The 24,030-nt window shown below is 44.7% G+C and overlaps 2 protein-coding genes across 15 annotated transcripts in view; both read right to left on the bottom strand.

Annotated features, from left to right (window-relative positions):
* Window positions 1-93: 93 nt before the first annotated feature.
* LOC6553395 (forkhead box protein G1) lies at window positions 94-1,799 on the bottom strand. The gene is made up of 4 exons (XM_001980184.3): window positions 1,497-1,799; window positions 1,332-1,408; window positions 917-1,248; window positions 94-364 (listed from the first exon to the last, which is right to left on the bottom strand). Exons 1-4 carry the CDS (start codon window positions 1,518-1,520, stop codon window positions 162-164), a joined length of 636 nt encoding a protein of 211 aa, XP_001980220.1. The 5' UTR covers window positions 1,521-1,799; the 3' UTR covers window positions 94-161.
* Window positions 1,800-3,934: 2,135 nt separating this feature from the next.
* LOC6553396 overlaps window positions 3,935-24,030 on the bottom strand; it is a 50,371-nt gene continuing 30,275 nt past the window's right edge. For 2 of the 14 annotated variants that reach the window (XM_015154639.2, XM_026975649.1), the window contains exons 2-5: window positions 22,995-23,147; window positions 20,046-22,362; window positions 16,807-17,887; window positions 11,481-15,137 (exon numbers count right to left, since the gene is read on the bottom strand). In XM_015154639.2, coding sequence (XP_015010125.1) covers window positions 11,716-15,137; window positions 16,807-17,887; window positions 20,046-22,362; window positions 22,995-23,026 — 6,852 coding nt within the window. In that variant the 5' untranslated portion in view covers window positions 23,027-23,147 and the 3' untranslated portion in view covers window positions 11,481-11,715. Of the gene's footprint in view, window positions 4,640-5,582; window positions 6,022-7,002; window positions 7,121-7,183; window positions 7,277-7,340; window positions 7,524-7,579; window positions 8,906-9,540; window positions 9,772-9,863; window positions 10,158-10,312; window positions 10,451-10,699; window positions 10,987-11,480; window positions 15,138-16,806; window positions 17,888-20,045; window positions 22,363-22,994; window positions 23,207-24,030 lie in introns of those variants that run through there. The other 12 variants (XM_026975651.1, XM_026975653.1, XM_026975658.1 and 9 more) reach the window with 12 other exon arrangements.

The raw sequence follows: 24,030 nt of genomic DNA, 5'->3' as shown, positions 1-24,030 counted from the left end.
AAAAGAAGATCCCTGTAAGTGGCCTGGATATGGTTACGCTGTGCGCATCCAGACTTCGCTGGCCGATTATAATGGTAATGGATAGATAACTTGTGGTTTGGCTAGCAACTTTAATGCCACTTTAATGCACAAGATATGGATGGAGCCTTAGGTATAGGTCGTCAGCCGAGGCGTATGTCGATGGCCAAGGGTGCCTCTTGGGTGCTGGAAGAGGTGGGTGCCAAGGTGGTCGATCTGGTGGTGCTGGTGGTTGTTGTGGTGGTGGTGGTGGTGGTTGAGGAGGGGGTAACTGGAGCTGCGGGTGCTGGAGCTACGCTGCTTGAACTGGGTTGCTTCGGAACATCCTTAGATCCCCCCTTGTTTTCTGAAAGAAATACTCGTAAGTGCATATCTGATATCTGATTTGATGATGTGAAGCTTTAATGGCTTTATAAGTACCATATAACCGCTCAAAATAAATAGGACCACTTTGTGATATATACTAATCAACTAACTATAAATACTTTGGTTAAAAAAGTTTAAGCTACAAAGGTGGATATCCTTGATAAGTAAATGGTTGATAAATACAAATCAACTATGTTTACATTGTCATTAAAGTTAAACCAAACACTTCGCGCATATTTACCCTAAAAAAGTAACAAACATTGTTATCACAGAGATAGGAAAAGAAAGCTGTGGACCACCATGTTAAATAAACAAGGTAAGGGGGAGTCATTTCTTCCAACAATTTGCAACACACCCTATTCACTCTGACCCGAATTACTTATTATATGTACTAAGACTAACAATTTTCAAAGATGTGGAAAGAAATGAAATATTTTATTATTTAGTTCTGTTTGATACCTCAAATAAATTGTTGCACAATAGAGATTAGTCATTTGATTGCCTTGCAAGTTTGTACACAAAGAATACTCACCTTTAAAGGGCTCCAATAGCGCTTCATAGGGACGTTGGTGCTCCTCATAGTCCGGTGCTCCAAAGGGATTTGGAAATTGTTGGAAGTCATGTGGCTCGAATCTGTGGTGGTGACTATGGGGAGGATGTCCTCCTTGCTCAAATCCAAACCCGAATCCGCCAGGCTGATGGCAGTCCGGACCCGTATAATGGTGATCCCAGTGCCGCTTGTGGTGTCTGTGTCCGTGGTAATTGCCGTCCTCGTGATGGCGACGATGCCGATTGTGCTGGACGTGGAGCTGGCTAACAACGGGCGCCGATTCCTCGGCCAATAAATCTTGACTAGTGAAAGCACTGGAAACCGGAGCAAAATAACGGAGGGAAAAAGAACCAGGTGAAGTGGAGAAAATACGGAACTAACAGATACGGATACTGACGCATTCTCGATTCCTGGGAACGGTGCAGCCTGGAGGAGCTGCATACTCTGGGCGCTTATCACAGCGAACAGCGCCAGCTGTGAAATATGCGATTGAAATGGGGTTTAGTTGAGGTTGGGGTTGGGGTTGGGGTAGGGGTCATGAATTTACGGTCTCTGGACTTACACGGGCGGCAACTGAGGCTAACATACTGGAATTCTGGATCCCTCGGACTACTGCACCAGTTTAGCCGTATATCTTTCTGGGAACGTTTCGCTTGAACCTCGCTCTTAAGCCGCACAAAATCGACTAAATCTCGCGGGACGAGTCACTTTATTCCGCACAATTAATACTTGGACAATGTCGCATGTCGGGGTTTTTTATCTGCTGCTCCCTTACTCACTCAGATTTTGAGTTGCTTTTGTGCGCATCATCGGCGCTCAACGCCATAAACCTGATCGGTTAATGATAATTCAGGTTTTTCATACCCCCTCCCAGTTGACATACTCCACCGCGTTCATAGGTCGGATGTTTCTTGAGCATATTATAATTAGTCGGGCCTGCAATGGCTAGATGTTGGTAAGGAATCTTTAATTGCCAGTTAATGTGACGAAATGTTGTTGATTTTGCGGTCGTCGAGTTGAACCCCATTGACAGAGTTGTGCGGCAGTGCGAAAACCTCACAGATTAACGTGTGTGGCCCTAATTGTTGGCAAATACACTTGGGAAAATATCAGTATTTACCTATGTAATTGTAATATTAGAAAAATCTTTACTAAAAAGTTTTATCTACAATATAATATTTATATTTCGCATGCCAAAATCTAAATTTCCTCCCCATACACCTAGTTTTACATTTTTAAAACTTGCTACAAAATGTAAAATCATTAACCTTAATAAAATAGTTAAATTCAAGCATTTTCTATATGAATTTTTCGAGTGCATTAATTATAGCCAAACCAATTCAGCTATCACTAAACTACTTGTGGGCGATCCACTGAGCCACAAGAGTCACGATTATGCTAATGTGATATCGAGCTGTGATAAGACTCTTTTAGAAAGTTATCGAATGCTCCACATTTCACCCGATATGTCTATGAACACTCCCACGCCCGTAGAGCCAGCTTTTACGTAGATTTCTGGGTCTATTTGTCATTCCAGAGGCGTCGCAACAGAATACAAATCAAAGTAAATATTTAATGTTGAGCTGTCGCCGGCTGGACTCATTGTGATTCACGGCGGTGGAGATTCCGCCCCTTAGCATTGATCTTGAATTTAGCCGGCAATTGGAGGCGAGATTCGTCATAAGGCTGGACAGTAAGTGACCAGTCGAGTTCCTGTTCCGTATGACCTTCGTGATGTAACAATGGAAACAATGGCGCACTTGAATTTTCAACTATAATCTTTATTGATAACATTTCTCGGTCGCAGTTTATCGTCTTCAACTCTTATCATATTATGACGTACAGTTTGTATGTATGTATATGTTTATGTATATCTATATATATATATGCAATAAATATTTGTTGAGTGTGTTTTTGTTATATAATGTTTCTCCCTCCCACTTTCGGTTTCTGGGAAGTATGCGTGCCTATATGCCTGGTGCAGTAGCAATTTTAAGCCGACATTCTACATATCCGACAGTATCTATATATGTATATATATACTTTGACTTTGCTTAACTTCTTCTGTGGGTGCGCAAACTTAGGAGAAAACTTGAGAGCAAATAATTTACATATACACATCCATATAGCACCGCGAAATGTACGAACAACTTGTGGGGAATCATTGGGAACTTAACAATAATGATAAAAGAACTTTAAACCATACGTAGCAAATAGATAATAACAACTAAGAGCTAAGAACTTAGAATTTATTTTTGTACAATTTTGCAGGGATCGTTTTCGTCTAGATTATCCTTCTATTAACATTTTTTACGTCGTTGTTCTTTCGGGTTAGTATTATTTAATTAGTATTAATATTTATAATTGTGAATAGAGCTATGTGAATTTTCAATAACTTTTGAAGTTTTTGTAGACATTAAATTCAACCAGCGATTGCGTATAATTTTATCCGTTGACTTGGATTGCAATTTCATTTTTAAAAACATTCATCAACATGATCAAATATTTGATTTCAACCGCTTTCCTTTTAATTGCCTGGCTAATTGACCTACATTTAAATAATTATGTGTACGTTTGCGTATATTAATAGCATTATGCTCGTTTAAATATGTATAGCTTTAAATTAATATATGCATGTCGTAATTCAGCGTTGCCTTTTATATGTTCTCGTTTCAATACAATTCAATTATATTTCCTCAGTTGTGTATTCATATTAGTCCATTAATTATAATTGTGATAGGTACGTTTGGGAAATTGCTGCGAAGGTTCGAAGTGCATTGAGTGAGCTGTGCGTGCTGTCGGATTCTCATAGTTATTCCAGAGTTTCTGCCCTATAGGTATGATGTTATCGGGTTCGGACTTGAGTCCCTAACTAACCTAACTTTGATGCCACTGCTGTTGATATTCTGATGACTGATCTTAAAAACTTGTTCATATCAAATGCGATAATATTGGCTCCAAAAGTGGTTCAATTAATGCAACTGCTCCTTGGTTGGTTGGTTTTTTGTTTGTTCCGTTGTAGAGAAAATGCGCTACTCTCGAAAAGTCCGTTCTAAAAGTCTTTGAAGTTATTGTATTAGTTGTCGTGAATGAGTTTTGACCTGCCACTCCCCTACTTTGTAAGCCCCTCAGGAACGTATTTGATTCGCCTCAACTCCGATTTAAATTGCACGTGTTTAATTGCTGACCCTATGCCCAAATCGAATTTCCTACAGTTCAAGAACGCTCGCTAATTGTGTGTAATTGATATCGTTTAAATGACTTGTAACACGCTTACAGTGATATGTTGAATCTTTGATTTCCATATTGTATATGTTGTATATATATATTAATATGCTTAGTATCATTTACGCAATAACAATCGTCTCGCAAAAATTCGTTTCTATCTTCTTTTCCCCACCCTCTGACTTTCGATCTTTCGTATAACGCCCCCCAAAAAACTCAGTCACATTTAAGAATTGATACGTTTTTCGGTTAAAATTGTTAGCAAATTTCCTAGTTTGATTTTCAAGATAAATGCAGCGGATATTGTGCCTGAATAGTATAATTCGCTAATCGGAGTTAGTTAATTAGTTCACGTTGTCGATCGTGTTTAGCTGTAGAAGTTATCGCGTTGCTGGAATATCGGCAGTGGTTCACTTGGTGACTCCGAACGGTTTTCGTCATCTTGGTTCGATCTTTCGGCCGCCTTGGACATGGCTTTTTCTGTGGGTCGAAAAAAAAGTCAAGAGTTAGTGCACCAAGTTGAAAATATACATTTTCTTAGACCAAAAACCTTCCCAAGCGTGCTGTAAAAGTCTGAGTATAGAAAAGAATACACCGATAACCATTTGGAAGTATATATCGTGTGTGTTGGATTTGTGTCCTTTTTTTCGAAACTTTGTTATTTGATAGTGTGAGTTGTTTGCTACTCCTGTCTTAGCTGTTTTCTTGGTGCTTTGAGCTCATACTTACTCGATTTATCGCTTGTTGGCCCTTATTGGCAACTTTTATGCGCATGTTAGGCAGTGCAGAAATTTAGTTTGGAAACTCAGCCATTTGCATTTAAATTTAATTTCAAAACTTTTGCAAGCAATTCGGAAACAATTTTAAAAACTTTAAACTTCCTTGTTAAATTTGATTATGTTGCGGCAATTATTACTTGTATTTAACATTTTTCACCTTTAACTAACTTTAAAAGTCACTGCGAACCACAGTTAATATGACTTTAGCTCTCATTTTAGTTTCTGAGAATCAGATATGAAAAAATTATTCACTTTTACATCAAAAACAAATTTAAATTATTCCTATTACTCTATAATTTAATACGTATTACTCGAATAACTTGTTATTATTTATCCAATAAAGTTGCTCTTTGTTGAACTAATTGAAATGTGTGCTCAGTTTGGTGACTAATAATTTTTTGTGAAGTTTTGAGTGTTTGGTAAGTTTGCTTGTTTGTGGATGGATTAGTGGGTTAGTGTAGGAGTGCATTTTTCATTTAGAGCTTATATTGCTCACAATTATATTTATGGCGTGCAGGTTAATTATTTGGCCAATATACTTCATATCTAGGCTAAGCAGAGTTTTTGGCGTGATTACATATTGCCTGCAAGCTACTCGATTACTGTTTATTTATGAATATGGTATAATCGAAATGTGTACAAACCTGGACTTACGTAATCGTATATCTGTTGTTGTTCTTGTTCTTGTGCTTGTTGTTGTACTTGTTCTTGTTGCTATTGCGTTGCTGTTTATTCTTGTTGTCGTTCTTTTAATATTTTTCTGTATTTTTTAGTATTCTTGTTGTGAGTTGTTGCGTTTGAATTGGGTGAGTTTTTATGTGAGTTTAGCATGCTGTAAATCTCAACTTCGCGTGTGTTCTTGTTTGCTGTTATTTGCTGTTACTGTATAGTTAGGTGTATCGTACTAGGTATGTTTCGAACAACAAACTCATTTATCGCGTATCGTTATGCGAACCCTCTCAGATTTGCAAAAACACAACGTGAACAAAAATTAAATGCAATGCATAGGTATGTAAAACACAAAAGGTGAACAGAAACAACTCGACAGGCTACTTGCGAATTAGTTGTGACTAGTGGGATTTCCTAGAAAAATATGCAAAACAAACAAACAAAAATGTAATATTAAACGAATGCAAATGCAAAAATTATACAATTATAAGATAAATGTAAATTAAGTGTTAGCTTTATAATTAATATATACCTTCCTAGGGCCTTTAAACCTCAATAACATAGAAAATGAGCTCTTAAATAAATACAACTGGATTGGTCTAATACGAATTATTCACTTCAAATTGAATAACGAAATATTTAATATAAATTAGAAATCCTGAGAATTCTCAGCTTGATGTGCTTTCTGGGTCGGCTAACACTGCGTATGCGCAATATGTGAAATATGCAATCTTGCGGAAGTTCATAGAACTCTCTTCGATGGTTACTTAATTTATGATTAATTATACATAAACTGGTCGGGTGCAGATGCGAATGCATGAGAGGGCAATGTGGGCCACAGGTTTTGAGATGTATGAGATGTATGATTGACTGTTGAGAGTGTCTAGATTGTGTGGTTGGAGGTGTGTCATTGTGAGAAGGGGTTATGAAGGTTATGAACTTTGGACGACGCCGGTGATTAGCACGCAATGAGGTGGGGGCATGATCATAGAGTTCTTATGCGAACGGGGGCTTAACGCTTTACATTAGATGGTATGCATATGATATGTTTTATCATTAATCATCTAGAAATCAGAAAGAGTTGAAAGAAGATACATATATAGAGATTAGAAGAGCATAGATTTGACAGTTTGAAATGGATGGGCTTCTGGCATGGTTAGATTACACTGGATAAACGCTTAGGTATATACATATAGATAAATAACGCAAGGGTCTATATGTTCGATTTCGGGAGAGCATATTAGTAAGAACATAAACATGGAACATAAACTCAACTTGCAAGGCATTGCGTATACGTTCGAATTGGGTCTTTGTTTTCGGATATCGATTGGAACTTAACACAAAGGTTATTATCTGGTAGGAGACCTAAATGCATTCCAGGTTGACTCTACTTACCGGCCACGATCTTGCTGACCTGCATCACCTGTTGTGCCAGGATTTGGTTGAGTTGCAGCAGGTGCTCGCGCTGCTTCTTCTCGGCGTTGATTTTGCTCGGAGGCAGGCTCTCGTTTTCCTACGTGAATTTATATTGAATAATTTTATGTAGATACATATGGACTGAGTCTGGGAGACTTACATTGCTGCTAATGGGCGCCTCAGCCAGCATTTTCTTAATGGACTCGACCTTCTCCTGCCGACGCTTCTTCTCCTCCGGCGACAGTTCGGGCGTCTAAATAAATTAAAGTAGATTTATAAATTAGGTTAATCAAAATTTGAAATCAGCCTTTTCTTACTGTTTCCGGTATGTAACGCTCGGGTATGACTATTTTGTTCGGTGCCAGCAGCAAGTTATCTATGGTGTTCTCGGATATCTTCTCTCCCTGTCCCAAAGCGGAGCGAACCACATCAGGAGCATTCATTCGTGGTCTTAGGGCCACCTCCATGTCCAAATCATCGCGAGCTCGCCAGTTGGTGTTCTAGAAAAACAAACATTATTAGTTTATATGAAGACCTTATTTTTCCAATCCCTTACATTTCGATTCATGTCGTTTTCGGCCTGCACCTTTTCCATGGCTTTCTGATTGACATTGTTTGGGGCAGTGTAGTGCCGCCGCTTTTCCCTTGGAACCGCTCTGCGATGTTTGTGGTGCGGTGGCACCTTCTCCACCACCTTCTCGGTGTCCTCCGATGCCGAACCGGCGGACATTTCGTTGATAATCTGGCGGGCAGCCACGCTCTGGAACACTGGCTCCGGACTGATGTCCGTGAGGCTCTTGTTGAGGCTCTGCATGGAGTCGGTCTTGGTCCGCAGGGCCACACGGGCACTGTCCCTCGAGGGATTCGCCTGCTGCTGGAGCTGCTTGGCGAAATAGGCATTGGCCAGTGGATTAAGGTGCTCCCGCTGCTCCCTTTGTGGATGATTGTGGTGGTGTCCATTGCTCTGTGGTGCCGGTGGTGGCGGCGGCTGATGCTCGTAGTTGCTGTTCCGATCATAATCGTAGCCACCATTGTAGTGGTGACCATTCTGCTTGCCACCATTTAGATGTCGACTGTGTCGTTGCTTCGGGGGCTCACTGTAGTTTCGGGGTAGTGACTTGGATCGACTGTGGTGACCATTGGTCATCTGTTCCTCCATGTTTTGAGCGTACAGCTGCTGTTCCCTCTGCTGTTGGGCATATTGCTCCTCCTCCAGGACCTGATCCAGATTCTGAATGGAGTTGCTTAGACCCCTTTCGCTGCGATCGCGATTGCGACGTTCAGACTCTCGCTTCACAATCCTCACCGTCTTAATCTCCGGCTTTTCCAAGCCAATGGCGAATGGATTGCTGTCCAGGAAACCGTCACTGTCCACGCCACTCATCTCGATGGCATCGCTACTGCCATTGTATCGATTGTAGTCACTCAGTTTGCTCGAACTATTTGTTTCCACATAGAGGGGAGTGGATAGGTTCAAAGTGGAATCATTCAACTGCTGACGGGATCCGCATCGCAGCATATTGGCATCCAAATCGGTTTCCGTCCAACTAGTAGAGTTGCTTCGCTTCTTCAGACTGCCATTGGTGGAGCCACCGCCGTTCATCTCCTTGTTGCCAATCTCCTGGTACAACCTGGTCGAGTTCTCCGTCAGCTGGCGAACTGCGGAGCTGAGTTCGTGACGCTGTCTTTGCATATCGCCCACCAGGGACTGCACTCGCTCCAATTCCGAGGCTAAAACGGCGGCAGTTTGGTCACCATTGATGTGCGAGCCATCACCATTCACTCCATTGGTGGTGGATCCTCGAGTGGCCTGTACCTTCTGGCGGAGGAGGAGTAACTCCTGCTCCAGACGAGCATTTCCCGCCACTGTCTGCTCCAGTTTCTGCAAGGTAGGATTACGGATTAATCGGTTGGCTCTCAGGTTTCGAGAATGGCACATGCAGCAGAGCCACAAACACGAGAAGTCTTTTGCATTAATCCTATCATTTGAGCTTTAGTAAACACTAGTTGGATAAAAGACTATCCTGGCTACATAAAAATATGTATAGCTCGAATTCAATGTATTAAATTTGTAACCACTTTTCTGAAATTGCTGCCTTTTATTACTTATTTAGCTAAGTAATAAATTTATTCTCTTTTATATATATAAATCTCATTTTGGCAAAACATTTTAATGAATTTCTGTTTATTTAACTGAGCACATGTATTACAGAATGAAAAACTTTTTGATTATAGTGGTTTTAAAGAAATTTGTTTGATATTCAGGCTAATCACAAAATAAACTAGGTGGGGTTGGCATTGGTTGGCTAACAAAAATGTACTGTTTCCAGTTTGAAATTTAATCACAAATGTTCCCCTCTACCTCTAATTTTCATGAACTCCTTCCTATTCATAGTTTAATCCTTTTAAAATTAGTTGTTGGTTAGTGACATAAGCGACATGCGAAGCTCAAGCAGATAAAAAACACGCAGTGATGGACACAGAATGCAAAGAACTTCTACTAGGCACCTTGGATACCTTAGAGTTCTCGGCCAGAAGCTGATGAACCCGCGACAACTCGCGCTCCAGGATGTGCTGCTGTTTCTTGGCCGCCTCCAGGGCCATGGGCGTGGCATTGCTGTCGTGGATGCGAGCCCTCAATCCTCCCAAGGCTCGCTCGAGGTCCTCCTTGTCCCGCTGCAAGCTCTGCAAAGTGCCCGACTCCTCCTGCAGCAGCTGATCCAGTTGATAGAGCTCACGCACCTTGGCCTAAATGTTTCAAATATATATGTTACGTGGGCCAATAATTAATAATAACTCGTACTATTGTAATTTAGAAAAAATGCAGGACAAAACCATACCTGCAACTCTGCCTGATTGGGACTGAGACGCTCCCACTGCTGCTGCTCCTCTTGCAGCATTTGCTGCTCTTGCATCCGCTGATTGAACTCCAGGCGATCCAGTGTGGCTGGTTGGACCCTGCCATTTGCATCATTGCGATACAGCGAGCCCAACTTGACCATGTTGTCCACCAAATTGACCAGCGGCTTGCTCTTCTCGTAATGGCGCTCCAGGTCCAGAAGGTGCTGCTTCAAGTAGTCCAATCGCTGGATACTTTCGGCTCTGGTCAAACCCTCGGCACTCCGCAGTCGATTCTGTGGAGGAGTACATGTTTGTATTGTTAATGGGGCTACCTAAAGTAATATTTTCAACAGTGAGATGGGTATAAAGCAGATTTAGTGACAGAACCAGCACCAGAAGTTAGCCAAAACCTCCCCAAGGTAAACATAAAATGCTCTTCTTTATCAACCTGCACATCGTGAATATCGCTGCAGCACTGCTCGATGGCCCTGGCAGTCTGACTACTCTGTCTCCTCAACTGAATCAGCAAAAGGACCAGCTCCTCGTGGGTGCGACTCAGCAAATCACCGGCCGAGACATCCAAGTTCTGTGGGTTGTGTAAACATATTAAAGCTTTCGTTCGTTACTGCCCCCAAAAATTAACTGGCATTGATATGATTTATTTAAGTGATTACCGATATATGTAAATTATTCATAATTGTGTAAAGCATTTTAATTGTCCATTCAATTGGTTCACGAGTGAAATAGAGACTGCCCACTTACAAAATCGAGTTGCTTATGTCCAATTTGGGAAAATTCTGAAAAGCGTGTATGTTTTAACCCAGCATGGACTCACCCTGATCTGGCTGCTTGTCTCGCGCTCCAGCATATCGATTTCCGCCCTACTTCCGGTGCGCCGCATCCGGAACTGCTGCTGATTCTGGGGCGTGGATGTGGCCAGTCCAGATCCGTTTGCGGCATACAGACCGCGATCCGTGAGCACCGTGTTCTTGGCGTACTTAGTCTCCGCCGCTCCACCATAGTAAGGGGCAAAGGCGGACTCCTGATGGACATCCGAGGGATCCGGCTTCACCGTCAGATTTCCCACAGGCAGATTGTTCACATTGCGCACGGAAATCGAGGCTATAAGGTCACAGAGATTGGATTAGGAAAATTAGGCAATTTCAGATGGACGGGTGGGGAGATTGGGCTTATATAGTTTCAATGCGTGCGCGAAGTATTTAGGAAAGCAATCAGTAATCGGTTAGCGAATGCCCAGCAGTGGTACGGAATATTTGGATTTAATTTGGATTTGTAATTGGTGGCTCTGTTTTGCTCTAATTTTTGTATTTGTTGTTCCGGGTGTGGGGATGGAAATTCTACGGATGTTTAACATATATTTGAACTGTATCTGCAGCTGCTGGCTCCTATGGCTATTTGCAACTTCCCAAATAGATAGCTATCTATGGATTTGTTCAACTTTACAGATGTGAGTGCATGGGTGAGAATGTGAGTGAGTGGCGAATATATACACAAGCGCTTCAATGACTTAATGAGATAAGTGGGTTGGATAAATAAGTATAAGTTTGCTTACCAGTTGATTAATTAAACAAAACAACACAACACAACACAACAATAATGACAACAACAACAGCAACAGTGACAGCCAACAAAACAAATAGAGCACTATCTAACTGAAAATTATGACGGGCAAGCAGAGTGACATAAAATATTTTGCAGAGTGCAATACCAAAAATTGCGAAATTGCAAAATTGCGAAATGCAAAGCTCAAAGTGAAACTACGGAAATGATTGCACATATATTTTTCGGGGCGGAAATGAAGGGCCTGCATTTTCCGCGGTGGTAGCCTCACTAATTATTGTTGTTCGCTCTTGACTTTTTGCTTGTAGCCATGGGATTGCCATTGGCATCATCCATGGAACTATTGTTCAGCTGCTGGACGATGGAGCGCACACTGCTGGTGAGGGGCAGGTGGGCAGAGCCAGCTCCCGTGGTCTCCACACCGCTGTGGTGGCTCTTCATCAGGCCACTGGACATGGCATCCCACTGTCGGATGGTCTCGCGATCTAGTTCGTTTGATTTGTGGGACAAATTCGAGGAGGTCTCCTCTCGCAGGACCTCGTAGACATCGGAATCCGTTTGGTCCTGGTCGTGGAAGGAGGACGTAGTGTCCATCAGTTGCACGTACACATCGTGCTCGTTGGTTAACTGCTGACGCTGGAGCGGCTTCAGGCTGTCATTCACATAGGTCACCTCGCGGCTCAGCTTTGCCTTGGGCGTACTAGAAACTGGCGGAGCCGCCGTAATCCTGTCCAGATCATCCAGAGATCTGGCATGCCGCTGCGACACCCTACGCAAACTCTCCCGCCACAGGGCATCCTCCTCCCAGAGCAGCTCGCCACCTAGAACTGAGAGGTTGGTATGGACATTATTCGACGGGGTCTTGCCAGCCTCCTCCGAATTTTCACCAGCACCATCTTCGTTAGGATTGCCATCATCCGACGGATTGCTACCACCAATCGTTTTACGAGCGAGATTTGTGTTTTTAGTAGTTGTGAGATATGAATGGACCACCGGGTTTAGTGCACCACCACTGCTACCACTGCCCTCCATATCTGCCGGCAGATCCACGGATTTGTTTAGCTTGAGATTCTTGTTGCTCAGCTTCTCGTTGTTGTCCTTCTGCCCGCAGTAGATGTTTCTGCTATCAATGGCCTGATCCTTGTCCACCAGGGCGTCCACATTGAACTGATGCCGATCGATGGGATTGTGTATGTGGGCTATGTTTAGCCCATGGGCATGGATATCACGCTGATTGTTCAAAGGCGGCGGTGCCGGCAGCTCCGAATAGTAATAAGGAGCCGACTGGGTGGATATATTGCTGTTGTTGCGACTGTGGATAATCCGTAGAGCTGTTGCTCCCGCTTCACCCAACTGCTGAATTGAATCCGTTGAGGAGAGAAAGTGTATGTTACCATAGAAATGCTGCTCCTCGTCCTCGGCATTCCGGAATGTTTTCGGTGGCTTGATAAGATTGGTCAGGATATCGGCACCGGCTGCTGCGTTGGCTTCATTCAGCAGGTGACTGGTGGGCGTGGCCTGTCCGGTGGACAGGTGCAAATGGCTCAGGTAGGTGTCTAATTCATGACTACTCAGCGTTTCCTCGAACTGTTCGCTCAGCGACTCAATCTCACTGATGGATTCCTGGGAAAGCGGTCTTCTCGAACGCTGGCGATCCAATTCGGAGTCCGATCTCTGGCGGAATTCCACGGACTCATTTTCACTGCTTAAGGGCAGGGAATTGTTGCTGGTACACCTCTGCTGTTGTCCCCTCCTGCGATAAAGATCCAAATCCGAGGATGTACGAGAACTTGTATCGGTCAGGTGGCAACTGTAGTTGGAATCGGATAATGTCCTGGCGTGATGTTGCTGTGCCGGTGTGGCTGCTACCAATAACCTCTGCGGTGTCATTCGCACCTTGGAGAAGTGGTCAGGTAAGGAGAGACGACTACTTTTCAGAGTAGGACTGGGAACAGCTTTCGGCAGGTTCAGGGACGTATTGCTGGCATGCATCTTCGGCAATTGGTCGTACGATAGATTCACTTTACCATTGCTGTCCTTTCTCTTCACAGTATCATAGTGTTCGGAGGAGAAGATCTCCTCCGTTTTCAGCTCCTCCATGGGCGGTGGTGAAGCGGGAATGGGTGGTGGTGGTAAAATCTCACTGTCCGAGCTCTCTGCATAATTGTTGAGGGGCGTTGAGGCGCCTAAATAGTAAGAAGCTGGCCTGAATGTATCCGATAAACTGAAACGTGATCTGGAGCGCAGTTTCTTGGCCTCCAGCTGCTGCCGGCTGCTCTCATCATCCGCATCCGAGCTATCGCTGGCCAAGGCTAGGGCACTCTTGGTAGGCTTAAGGATATCGGGCATGTCCTTGCCCTGTCGCTTTTTGGTCTTCTTTTTCAAGGTTTCAGTGCCCGATTTCTTTGCCTTCTTTAAAGTGGAACGTCCCGAAGAGCAGTGGGCATCGTCGGTGGCTGGTGCTACAGATGATGGTTTAACCCCTGCCAGTTCCATGTAGACAGGCTCCGTTTTGGTGGTCACATTAAAAGAACTCGAACTGGTGGTGGCCAGACACATTATCTCGTAGTTGCTTCTGCAATCCTCGTCCTCTATGCACTTAGTCATCTCTACGTAGTGATTCTCCTCCTCCTCCTCGGCATACGTTGCGGAAACTAAGGTCAGGACACCCGGCTGACCCAGTTCCACTTTCTTGGGCGTCATGGGCAGATAGTGACTCTCATCGAATTGCTGGTCCGTGGGTGTAATGGGCTCGTTCACATATATCTGCTGCAGTTCCCGCTCCTCAGCAAGTTCCTGGGACTCTACTGCCTCGACGACAGCTTCATCCTCATCATCCTGAGCCAGGGCTTCATCTATATCATCATCTGTGTACTCCTCGCAAGCCGTGCTCTCATCCTCATCCTCATCCCCATTCTCCTCCTCTTCCTCTAGCTCCTGCTCCTCGTGTGATTCTAATTTCTGGTCTGCTATATGTCTGGGAGCCTCCATTTCCTTCTGCTCCCCTGGAATGGGTTTACTTTCCGCTGTGGGTGTCAGGTCCTCCTCGTTTTCCTGTTGTTGCCTCTGCTGCTCCTGCTGTTCCTTGAACAACTTCAGCTGCATTAGCATGGGCGTCTCCTCGGGATCGGTAATGGCTGCATTGCTGTGAGGGATTTTGCTTTCGGGGATTGGCTTGCCAAACTCCATGTTCTCGTAGTTGCTAACCAGCTTATTGTTGTACACAGGCACATAATTGGCATTCTGAGGCGACTTGGGTGCTGTTTTCTTTGGCAGAATGGGAACAGGCTCAGCTTCAACATTCTCCTGCTCCTCATCCTGTGGCTCCTGCGGCTCCTGCTGCTGCTCCTCATTTCCCATCGCCTTGGGCAATTGCAATCTGAGCTTTGGCCGCTCTTCCAGATGTTTGGGTTGCACCTGAATAATGCGGGTTTTGCTGGCCTCGTGCACTTTCAAAATGGGCTTTAGTTGTACTTTTGCTTTGGATGATGATGGTGTTGATGATGATGTTGGTGTTGCCTCTGTTTCTGTTTGGTTGGAAGTCTCTAGATTTTTGCTACTATCAAGATTTGTTATTGCTAACGCTGCTGTTGTTGTTGCCACTATTGCCTGTGATGTCGTTGCTTTAGTTGTTGTTTTTGACGATGACCTTCCTGCCGTCGCACTATACAAGTTATCATCCACAGTCCCAGCTGCGATTCGTGCAATTCGATATTGTTAATTTTTTGACGAGTATCGAGTTTTGGTATCGATCATTGTTTTACATTTACAGCATTTACAAATTGAGGTATTTTGTTTAAGAGTTACCAAGTTCAACGTATACACAATGAATTATTTATATATGTTTGTATGGAAAAAAAGAAATATAAAACACATTTGTATATCTGGCTGGTTGGTATGTAATTAAATTCAATCAAATGGGTGGTCGATTGCGCTATGAGCCCAGATTGAGTTTGAGTTTTATTGGTTTTTGCTTATTTATTGTTTTTGGGTTTTAGTGCAAAGTTTACAGCGGCATTTAGTAGTGGAAATACCAAGCACCCGGTTGTCATGATGGAAAAACGAATATGTATATAAATGTATATGTATATGAATGAAACAAATCCGAAACGAAACTACGCCAAAAATGTTTACTAAACCCATGAAAGATAGAGATTTCCAAAAAACAAAAGGAGAGATAGATTTATGAACTACAGAAATATTGGTTTTTCGTTTTACCCTCCTTTTTCCATCGGATAAAGGCAAATGCAAGAATTTGTGTGTACGTTTGATTTTAGTTTTTGGCCAACAATTTTAAGCTGGGCAGAATTTAATTTAATGTATTGCCTACTTTTTGGCAGCATTTCTAAATTAATTACTCTATACTTTTCAATTGCTTCTGAATTATGTGTTTGTGTGGGCGTGGAGTTCTGTCTTTGTCTATGTATTGTGTTAGCACGGCAGGAAGGTTTCGATTTTCGACATAAATTGCTTTCTGTTGTGTACATTCAAATTAACCATATTTATTAAAACATAAGAGAAGGCCACACAAAATTGTAAAACACACAAGTATTAACTACATGAAGCTTTTAATTGTTTAGCCTGGCGTCTGAACATGATAAATTAGCATTGAAATTGTTAGGGCTTATAAATAGTTAATGGTCAGAGATTCGAGCAAAATGCGGCCTGTCAAGGCCAGACGAGGTCCTTTATTTATAGATTTCTAGAGTCCTTAAGCGAAAGGGCAGCACTGTTGCAACTGCAACTAAGTAACTTGGTCATCCTACAAAGTAAGGCAAAAAGCAGACATCTCAAGGTCTCAAGACTACAAAACATGCAACTAACTGAAAGCAAAAGCCCAGTTGCCAAGTAAAATGAAAAGTAAAATATAAATATAAAAAACAAAATAAGATACGCAGAACAGGGCAGCATGGTTAGCAACAGCTACAGATACGGATAAATAAAAGGATATAGCTATGGATACGATACGATACTGATGCAAATAGAGATACATACTACGTTTATGCGCGCGCATTAAATGTCAACAAAAAGGCAGTCTGCAGAACAAATATTATTAACCGAGACTACACAATTGCTGTTTTTCAATTGCATTATTTCGCGAAGATAATGTGGACGTAGGATAATTGACTTTGAATTGCATAATTAAATATCTATTTCAATCAACTTTTTAATGGAGCTTAAAAAACAAATAATTACATTGCAGACAAAGGCTTTGGTCAATTATTACATTACTAGCGCATAAACGTAGTTTGAGATTCGTAGAAGAGAAAGTAACAGATATAGACGTATTACAAAGGGACAGAGTTGAAGCCAAGCAGAATGGGGAATACGTAATGGAAGTCTTCGAGGACTAGGACTCACCCTCATCATCCGAGGAGTAGTTGTTGTACACCACTCCCCCGGGACCCGCGTTGGCCTGGCTCTCGGATCGTGATCGCTGGATGCCCGATGCTGATGGTGGATTTCCAGCCCCCTGGGCAGTGCCATTTCCATTGCCCACCAAGCCCGTTTTTCCCGCCTGGGGTGCATAGCGTGCTCCACTGGCTACCGCCGTGGATGCCAGCAAGATGTTTGGATTGCTGCCCAACTTGGACATGGCGGACATGTTGCTGCCGCCCTGTTGTATGCCCTTGCGAGTCAAGGGTGACTGCAGCATGCGTTGTTTCCACTCCAGCAGACGCTTCATGGACTCCTCCCGTTTCCGTTCGCCATCCAAATTGTGCTGCGGCGAGTTGGAGGCACCTGCCCCACCCGTGGGCGATGTGGTAGTGGAATTGCCAGCCGAATAGTCATCGTCCATTCCACCCGATCTTTTGGGCAGACGGGCACTAGCGGATCTCAGGAACTGCTCGTTCTTGCTAATGATCTCCTGGGTGGACATCGAGGGTGGGAAAATGGAGCCCGGATGAACATTCAGTGGCGGCAGATCCTCCTGCTGCGGCGACTGCAGCTGGGAGGCCACCGAGCGTCCCTGACTGGCGGACCGGCTCATCCGCGGCATGCTGCTAGCCCCTCCACCCTGCGCCTCGGCCAGAAGTTCCTGCCGCTTGTAGGCCCTCTCGTAGGGGTTCTCATAGCCAATGGTGTTCACTCCAGAGTTGAAATCTGCCGCCGTGGTGCGATAGCTGCCCGGCTGCTGCGGCTGTGCGGCACCAGCTCCTCCGCTCTGCAGATACAGCGCACTCTTTCGCATCTTGTCCGCATAGCTGGCCTCCGAGTAGTAGAAGCTGTCCGGCGTGCGATTGATGTCCAAACTGGACTTGGGCCTCGGTGCCCTGCCGCTTTCCTGCTGACTTTGGGCCACCGCCGCGGCCGCAGCGGCTGCAGCTGCCTCGGCACGTGCCTCGTACTCCAAGAAATCCGCCGAATGGGGACGCACTATGGCCGCCGCTGTGCGGGCACGCAAGTCCATGGTATTGATTAGTTGATCGGCGGCACTGGCCTAAAAATGGGCGGACAAGAGAAGAAGGGGGTGGAAGTTAGAAAAGGGTTATGTAATGGCATCGGGGTAAATGGGCTTGTGCATTTTTAACTACTTTTACACTCGCAAAAAGTGGGACACTCATTTATTAAATGGTTTTATAAATTTCAGATTTCAACAAAACGTTTTAATTAAAAGAAAATTAGCCGTTTCTTCTTCTTTTACTTCTTGTATAATCTTCTTAAATATTTCACTTATGGGACCAGCACTTTTCCTTAGACCTAAAGGACGGCCATTACGTCCTTAGCTGAACATGGAACACTTCAAAGACTTATTTTTGGAATAATTTTATTCTTTAAATGTGCAATATTGGCGTGGCCCGTAACTTGTTCGGCACTTGGAAGGCGGCGCAGCTGGTCTCTTGGCCAGGAACCCGGGGCCATAAATCATGCACGCGACTCATTTCCCGGCTAACTTGCTGTGCCTGACCTGACCCACTAAACAGCTGCCCCACCCACCACCTGACTAAAAAGGGCGGCGAGTGCATACAGTTGCATTCAAAGGAAATTGTTGGTGCACTGGTGGCCACTGGAACCTCTTCCTTCACCGAAGCGTCTGCAATTTAGCAACCCACTGACACACTAAAGTCCAATTAAATTGTGAGTTGCCGACTCGAGACAGCAGCTGCTCGAAACCGAAAGTTTCCGAGAAAGACTCTGGAGGAGGTGGTGTTCTCCACCATTCCATCCATCGTCCATCAATGGGGGCACTTTCAGCAGCAGCACAAACAGCAGCTGCTTCTGTGAGTGTGGCTTTCTGGAGTCATCGGAGCGTGAGGATGAAGGAGTTATCTTTACAGGAGCCGGCCACCTCTGGTTGCAGCAGCACCAGCATCGGCAAGGGCAAATAAAAGTGAAAAGCTGATACGTGCTGAGGTGCAAGACTCCTCTGCCAGCGAAACTTTGCAACTAGGTCAGGGAATGGGGGTCGGAAATGAAACCCCATCATCTATGCCCCCTTTCAGTTTTCCTCCTCCGCCGGGTTTTTTTGTGTTAGCACTGGCAGTTCCCCCGATTTGTGGCAATCAGACAACATCAAGTGGCATCGCAGATGATTTGGTGGGCTGACCTTTACCGGTGCCACGCCCCTGAGCTCGAAGCTCCAAGCTCACAGTTCCCAACTTCCCACTATGCGAAGCACCCATAAAGCCGAGGATGCAATGCCAAGTGGCAGGTCATCAACAATCGCAATCACAATCGGAATCGCTGCTCATGGCTGCCTTGGGGCTGTGGTTTGCCTTTTTGACTGCCTTTGAGAATTGCACTCACTGGTTGTGCTCGTAAACCCACTTATTTTTCCAATAATACTCCGAAGGCAATATAAGAACTTTAAAGGATATAACCTAAAGAATTTAAAACAGCGCAAGACTACGTATTTTTGTGTTCTAAGTAAAGAAAAGTTATATCCGAACATAAAACAAGATAGAATACTATAGTCGATTTTTCCCGACTATCAGATACCCGTTACTCAGCTAGTGAAAGTGAAAACAACATTCAACATTTCTGCAATATCAGTAGAAATCGGGGAAAGTGGTAATAAAATGAAAAAAAACTTAAAAATTTGTTAAAATTGTGTTCGTGAGAGTTTTGTGCGGATTGTGGGCGGTAGAGGAGTGGGCGTGAGCGATTTTTGCTAATCGATAGAAATTTACAAGACTAATAAAAAAATAATTTCAAAAATGCCACTTCAAAATACAAGTAAGATAGGTTGCGTTATGGACTTTAGAACTTCGGCCTTGAAACATTTTTTAATTTTTTTGAATTTCTACAACATCATAACATCAGAAATAACTAGATAGAATGCTATAGTCGAGTTACTCAACTAGTGAAAGCGCAATCGAGAAAATTCAGAATTTTCCGAAATATCCGTAGAAAGTGGGGTTAAATAATAAAATGAAAAATAAAATAAAAAAAATTGTTAAAAGTGTGGGCGTAACAGCTTTTATAGTTCCTGAGATCGATTCGTTCATACGGACAGGCGGACAGACGGACATGGCCAATTCGACTCGGCTATTGATCCTGATTAAGAATATATACTTTATAGGGTTACATACTTTTCAACGAATTTAGTATACCCTTTTACTCTACGTGTAACAGGTATAACTAGCTAGCAGACTCACCTCTAAATGATTGGGCGTGTACCGCTGCGGCATTGCGGGCACATGCTTGCTGCCATCGTAGCTGGGAGGGCTCAGCGGTCTGCGGTAGCTGGCCGCCTCCTGGAGAAGTGCCTCCTGGGCGGACATGGGAACTCCGGCGCCTCCTGCCATTTGCGACATGTTGTAGATGTCCTCGTAGTCTGCTGCAGCTGCTGCGGCGGCAAAGAGCCGCTGCTGCTTGGAGCGCCCATAGGCATCGGGTGTTCTTCGTTCCGCTTGCAACAACTGCTGCTGGGTGGGATATGCCCCATTGGGACCTTGTCGCTGCTGCATCAACTTGGCCATGTACATCTCCCGCTCGCCGTAGATCTCCTCGGCAGCTCGTTGTTGCTGCAACCGCGCAATCTGCTCCTCCATGTCCAGTTGCTGCTGCTGGAACTGCGCCTCCAGATGGTCCAGGGAGTACTGCTGCTGCGCTTGTTGCAACTGCAAGGCGGTGGACACATGTCCAGTTCGAGTGTCATAGATGGCGTGATGTTGCTGCGGTTGCTGCTGCTGTTGCTGCTGCTGTTGCTGCTGAGATCGTTGGTGTTGCTGCTGCTGGTACAATTGCTGCGTGGGCGACATGAGACGGCGACTAGGATGTGGATGCTGCTGCTGTTCGTTGTGCTCGGGTGAGGGTGATGAGTAGCCCCCATCGTTGATGCGTCTCGGCTTGGGTGGTGCATTTGCATATAGGGGTTGTCCACTGCCACTGCCTCCTCCACTGCTGCCCGTATTTTCCGACGATGGTGTTGGCTGCCCTTTGCCAGGGTGCGATTGCAATGTGTGAATGCCGGAATCGGAGTTTTCGCCACTGTGATTCAGCGAGGAATTCACACTTGGCTCCGATTCCCCGCTGCTGGGGGCCTGCATCAAGCTGGCCGCCGCCAATGCCCTCACCCACTGCATCATGGCCTCCGAATTATCGGCCGCCAGCCAATAGGTTCGCATATTCTGATGCTCGCACTTGAAGGCGCACTTGCGATAGATCTTGTCCTCGGGCAAACAGGCGGATACGCGATATGAGGGCAGCAGCACGGATCCCAGCAGCTTCTCCTCCTCGGGTCCCTTGTAGTAGTACAGGCAGTATTCAGCCAGGACGAACCAACGCTTGCGCCACACTTTCAGGCCATCGGAGCCCTGTTTGTGCAGCCAACCCGATAGGGTCACCGGTGTGGATGGTGGTCTCTTCGTAATGGGTGACTTTAAGGCTTGTATGGAACCGGCACTTTTCTTTCGATCCAACGGAGCGTGGCTGGGACTTTTGGCCGAGTTCGAAGATGACTCCTCCGAACTGGGCGTGGCCTTGGGCTTGACTGCTGATATTTGGGTCTGGCAGGCTTGGTTCACCACATGGTTGGGATGATTTTGCTGAATATAAACGGTGCCGTGTTCACTGCCCGGGGTTTGCAAGTCGTTTTTGTGTCGATGCTGCTGCTGTTGTTGCTGTTGTTGCTGCAATTGCTGCTGTTGCAACTGCTGTTGCAGCTGTTGCTGCTGGGCGTACAATTGCTCCTGGTAGTGTTTGGGCATTGCAGGTTGCTGCGACTGCTGCTGCTGCTGCTGTTGCTGCTGTTGCAACTTCAGAGGACCCTGAGCAGGCTGATATTGATTTTGCAAATTAAGCGAAGAGGGAGGAGCCCGCTGTTGCTGCTGCTGCTGCTGCTGCTGTTGTTGCTGATTGAGAGCGGTCATGGTGGAGACCATGCTAGACGACTGACTCATGTGATAGTGATTTGTGGGCGGGTTCATGGCCTGTCGCATGGCAAATGTCCGCTGTTGCTGCTGGGCGGCCTCGCTTTGGGTGGCCATCTGCGCCTGCATCTTGGCCGCCTGCAGCTGCTGATACTGCGACTGCAGTGCCGAAATGGGATGATGTCCGGCCAAGGCATTGCTGGCCTGCAATCTTCCAGCTGCCGCCAGATAGGTTCGCTCCGTGGGCGATTGATATAGCTGCTCCCCGGCCGCAGTGCCCCCGCTGCTGGAGTAAGACTGATGGTAGGGGGAGCTGTGCGAACTGCTCGATGTTCCTCCGCCGTGCTTCATCAGATTGTGGTGCTTGGACTGCGGCTGCATGTCAATCGGGGACAGGGGTCCGCCGCCGCTGGAACTGGTGGCCGTGGGCGATTGCTGGTACAATGCCTGACTGTAGGCCGCCGTTCGGTAGTCCACGAGATTCGTCTGGTAGGCGAGCGGCAGCTTCTTCTGCTGCTGCGCCAGGATCGCTGCTTCCTGCAGCTGCTGCAGCTTCTTGGCGTCCATGGTGCCGGCGGTGAAGAGGGGCGGCGCCTCCAACCTGCAAATACGGAAAGGAAAAGCGGAAATGAGATCAGTGAAGTTCGCAAGCCAGACGGAACCGTGATTCAATCAAATGTGTTAAACCTAGAAAAGCTATTTACTTCATTTTATAATAAAAAACAAAACCATCCCCATACATATCTAAGTGTAAGTAAAGTACTTGTAAATACATTTAAGGTTCAATCTGAATATTAAAAATATATCCTACTTCAAAATCCTAATTATTTAATTCTTCTTAATAATTTGAGAAAAAATGGTAAATTTATCAAAGATTCTTTTGAGTTAAAGTTGTGCACTGATGATTCCTGCCGATTCGCTAAATTCTTGAAATATTTCACAGTCCTAACAAGGGGTTACGCTTTAGTTAAGGGGCTTTGTGAGAATCGCGAGCTGCGGAAGACACGGAGGCCGTGGAAAATGCAACTGGCTCAGCGCGTAATTGACCGTAATTGATTAACTGCAGTCGCCGCTCTGGCCACAAACACACGGCTGACCTTGCCGGCCTCATTTTCTCTACGGGAAATGGGAAATGGGAAATCGGAAGGGGAAATGGGGTGGGAAATGGGTGGTACTCAGGGTGGAGGGGGTGCAAAGCTTTATAGGGAGATCAACGAGATTTACACTACTCACCAGTCCCACAGCTGATAAATGCAGCCAAACATTTTTGCACTTTTTCGGCTTTCTGATTTTTTGTGGTGTATTTTGTTAATTCGTTTAATAACCTAATTGGCCTTATTGCCTTAATTGAATTGCACTAATTTCTTACTCGCGCCCGCCTTGCTGCTTTTATTGTAATGAGTTTTGATTTGATTATTCGATTGGCTGCAAAAACTCAATTAAAACTTTTCGATTGAAATGTGGCGGCCTCTTTTTTCGCGTTGCCTTTCGTGTGTGTGCCTCAGACTTTTTGGGGTGCCACCAAAAGAAAACCAAAAAAAAAGTGGGAATTGCAGTCGCCGTCTAGTTGCAATTGAAACTGCGAATGTGTCTATTTTTATTGGAGGGGGGCCGCAGATTTATTTGCCTACCACAGGGGCAATTGCCAAGAGCAAAACATGCAGTAACCAAAAAAAAATTAAATCCAATGGGAAGGCAGGTAGCTTAAATTGTATATTGGTTGTGTTTTTGAGGAGAGCTAAACTGAATTAATTTAATTTTGTTTCATGGCTGCTTCAAATTTTTGTATACTAAGCATGTTTAATGTGTATCCAAAACATCATAAATTTCATTAGCAAGTGAAACCTCCCCAAAGCAGAACCCAAAAAATAAATCATCTCCAGGGAAACAATAATGCCCTTGTCGAGTATTGAACACGAATTCGGTTTTAATGTGAGTGGGCAAATGGAATGGATAAATCCAGATACACACAGCAAACATTTGTGAAGCCAAACACACTCGATAATTGCTCTATCGAATGACAATTTTAATGCAATTTAACGTCGAAAGCTGTGAGGATGCAGGATGCGAAATGCACGGATAGATGCATCTGCAATGAGCCCAGTCTCGAATGCATTTACCCAAATGAAATATGGATTGCCCTTATTGGAGCTCCGGCACATTCCACCAACGGAAGGGCCAAAATGGCGAGGATTCTCTTCTGTTTTATCCTGTCTGCCTGGGAATTAAACGAATCCTTAACCATGAAAAATGCAACACACAGAAAAAC

This window comes from Drosophila erecta, unplaced genomic scaffold, assembly GCF_003286155.1.
Source record: "Drosophila erecta strain 14021-0224.00,06,07 unplaced genomic scaffold, DereRS2 tig00000000-arrow-pilon, whole genome shotgun sequence".
NCBI classification, from domain to species: Eukaryota; Metazoa; Arthropoda; class Insecta; order Diptera; family Drosophilidae; genus Drosophila; species Drosophila erecta.
The sequence above is the reverse complement of the archived record's forward strand: the minus strand, read 5'-3'. Positions and strand labels throughout refer to the sequence as shown.

Bases quoted from the DNA above. Each gene is read 5' to 3' on its own strand.
- LOC6553395 (XM_001980184.3), bottom strand. From the start codon at position 1,520: ATGTTAGCCTCAGTTGCCGCCCGT. The intron at 1,409-1,496 runs GTAAGTCCAGAG...CATATTTCACAG, and splicing joins TAGCCTCAGTTGCCGCCCGT to CTGGCGCTGTTCGCTGTGAT. The intron at 365-916 runs GTGAGTATTCTT...TATTTCTTTCAG, and splicing joins GCTATTGGAGCCCTTTAAAG to AAAACAAGGGGGGATCTAAG.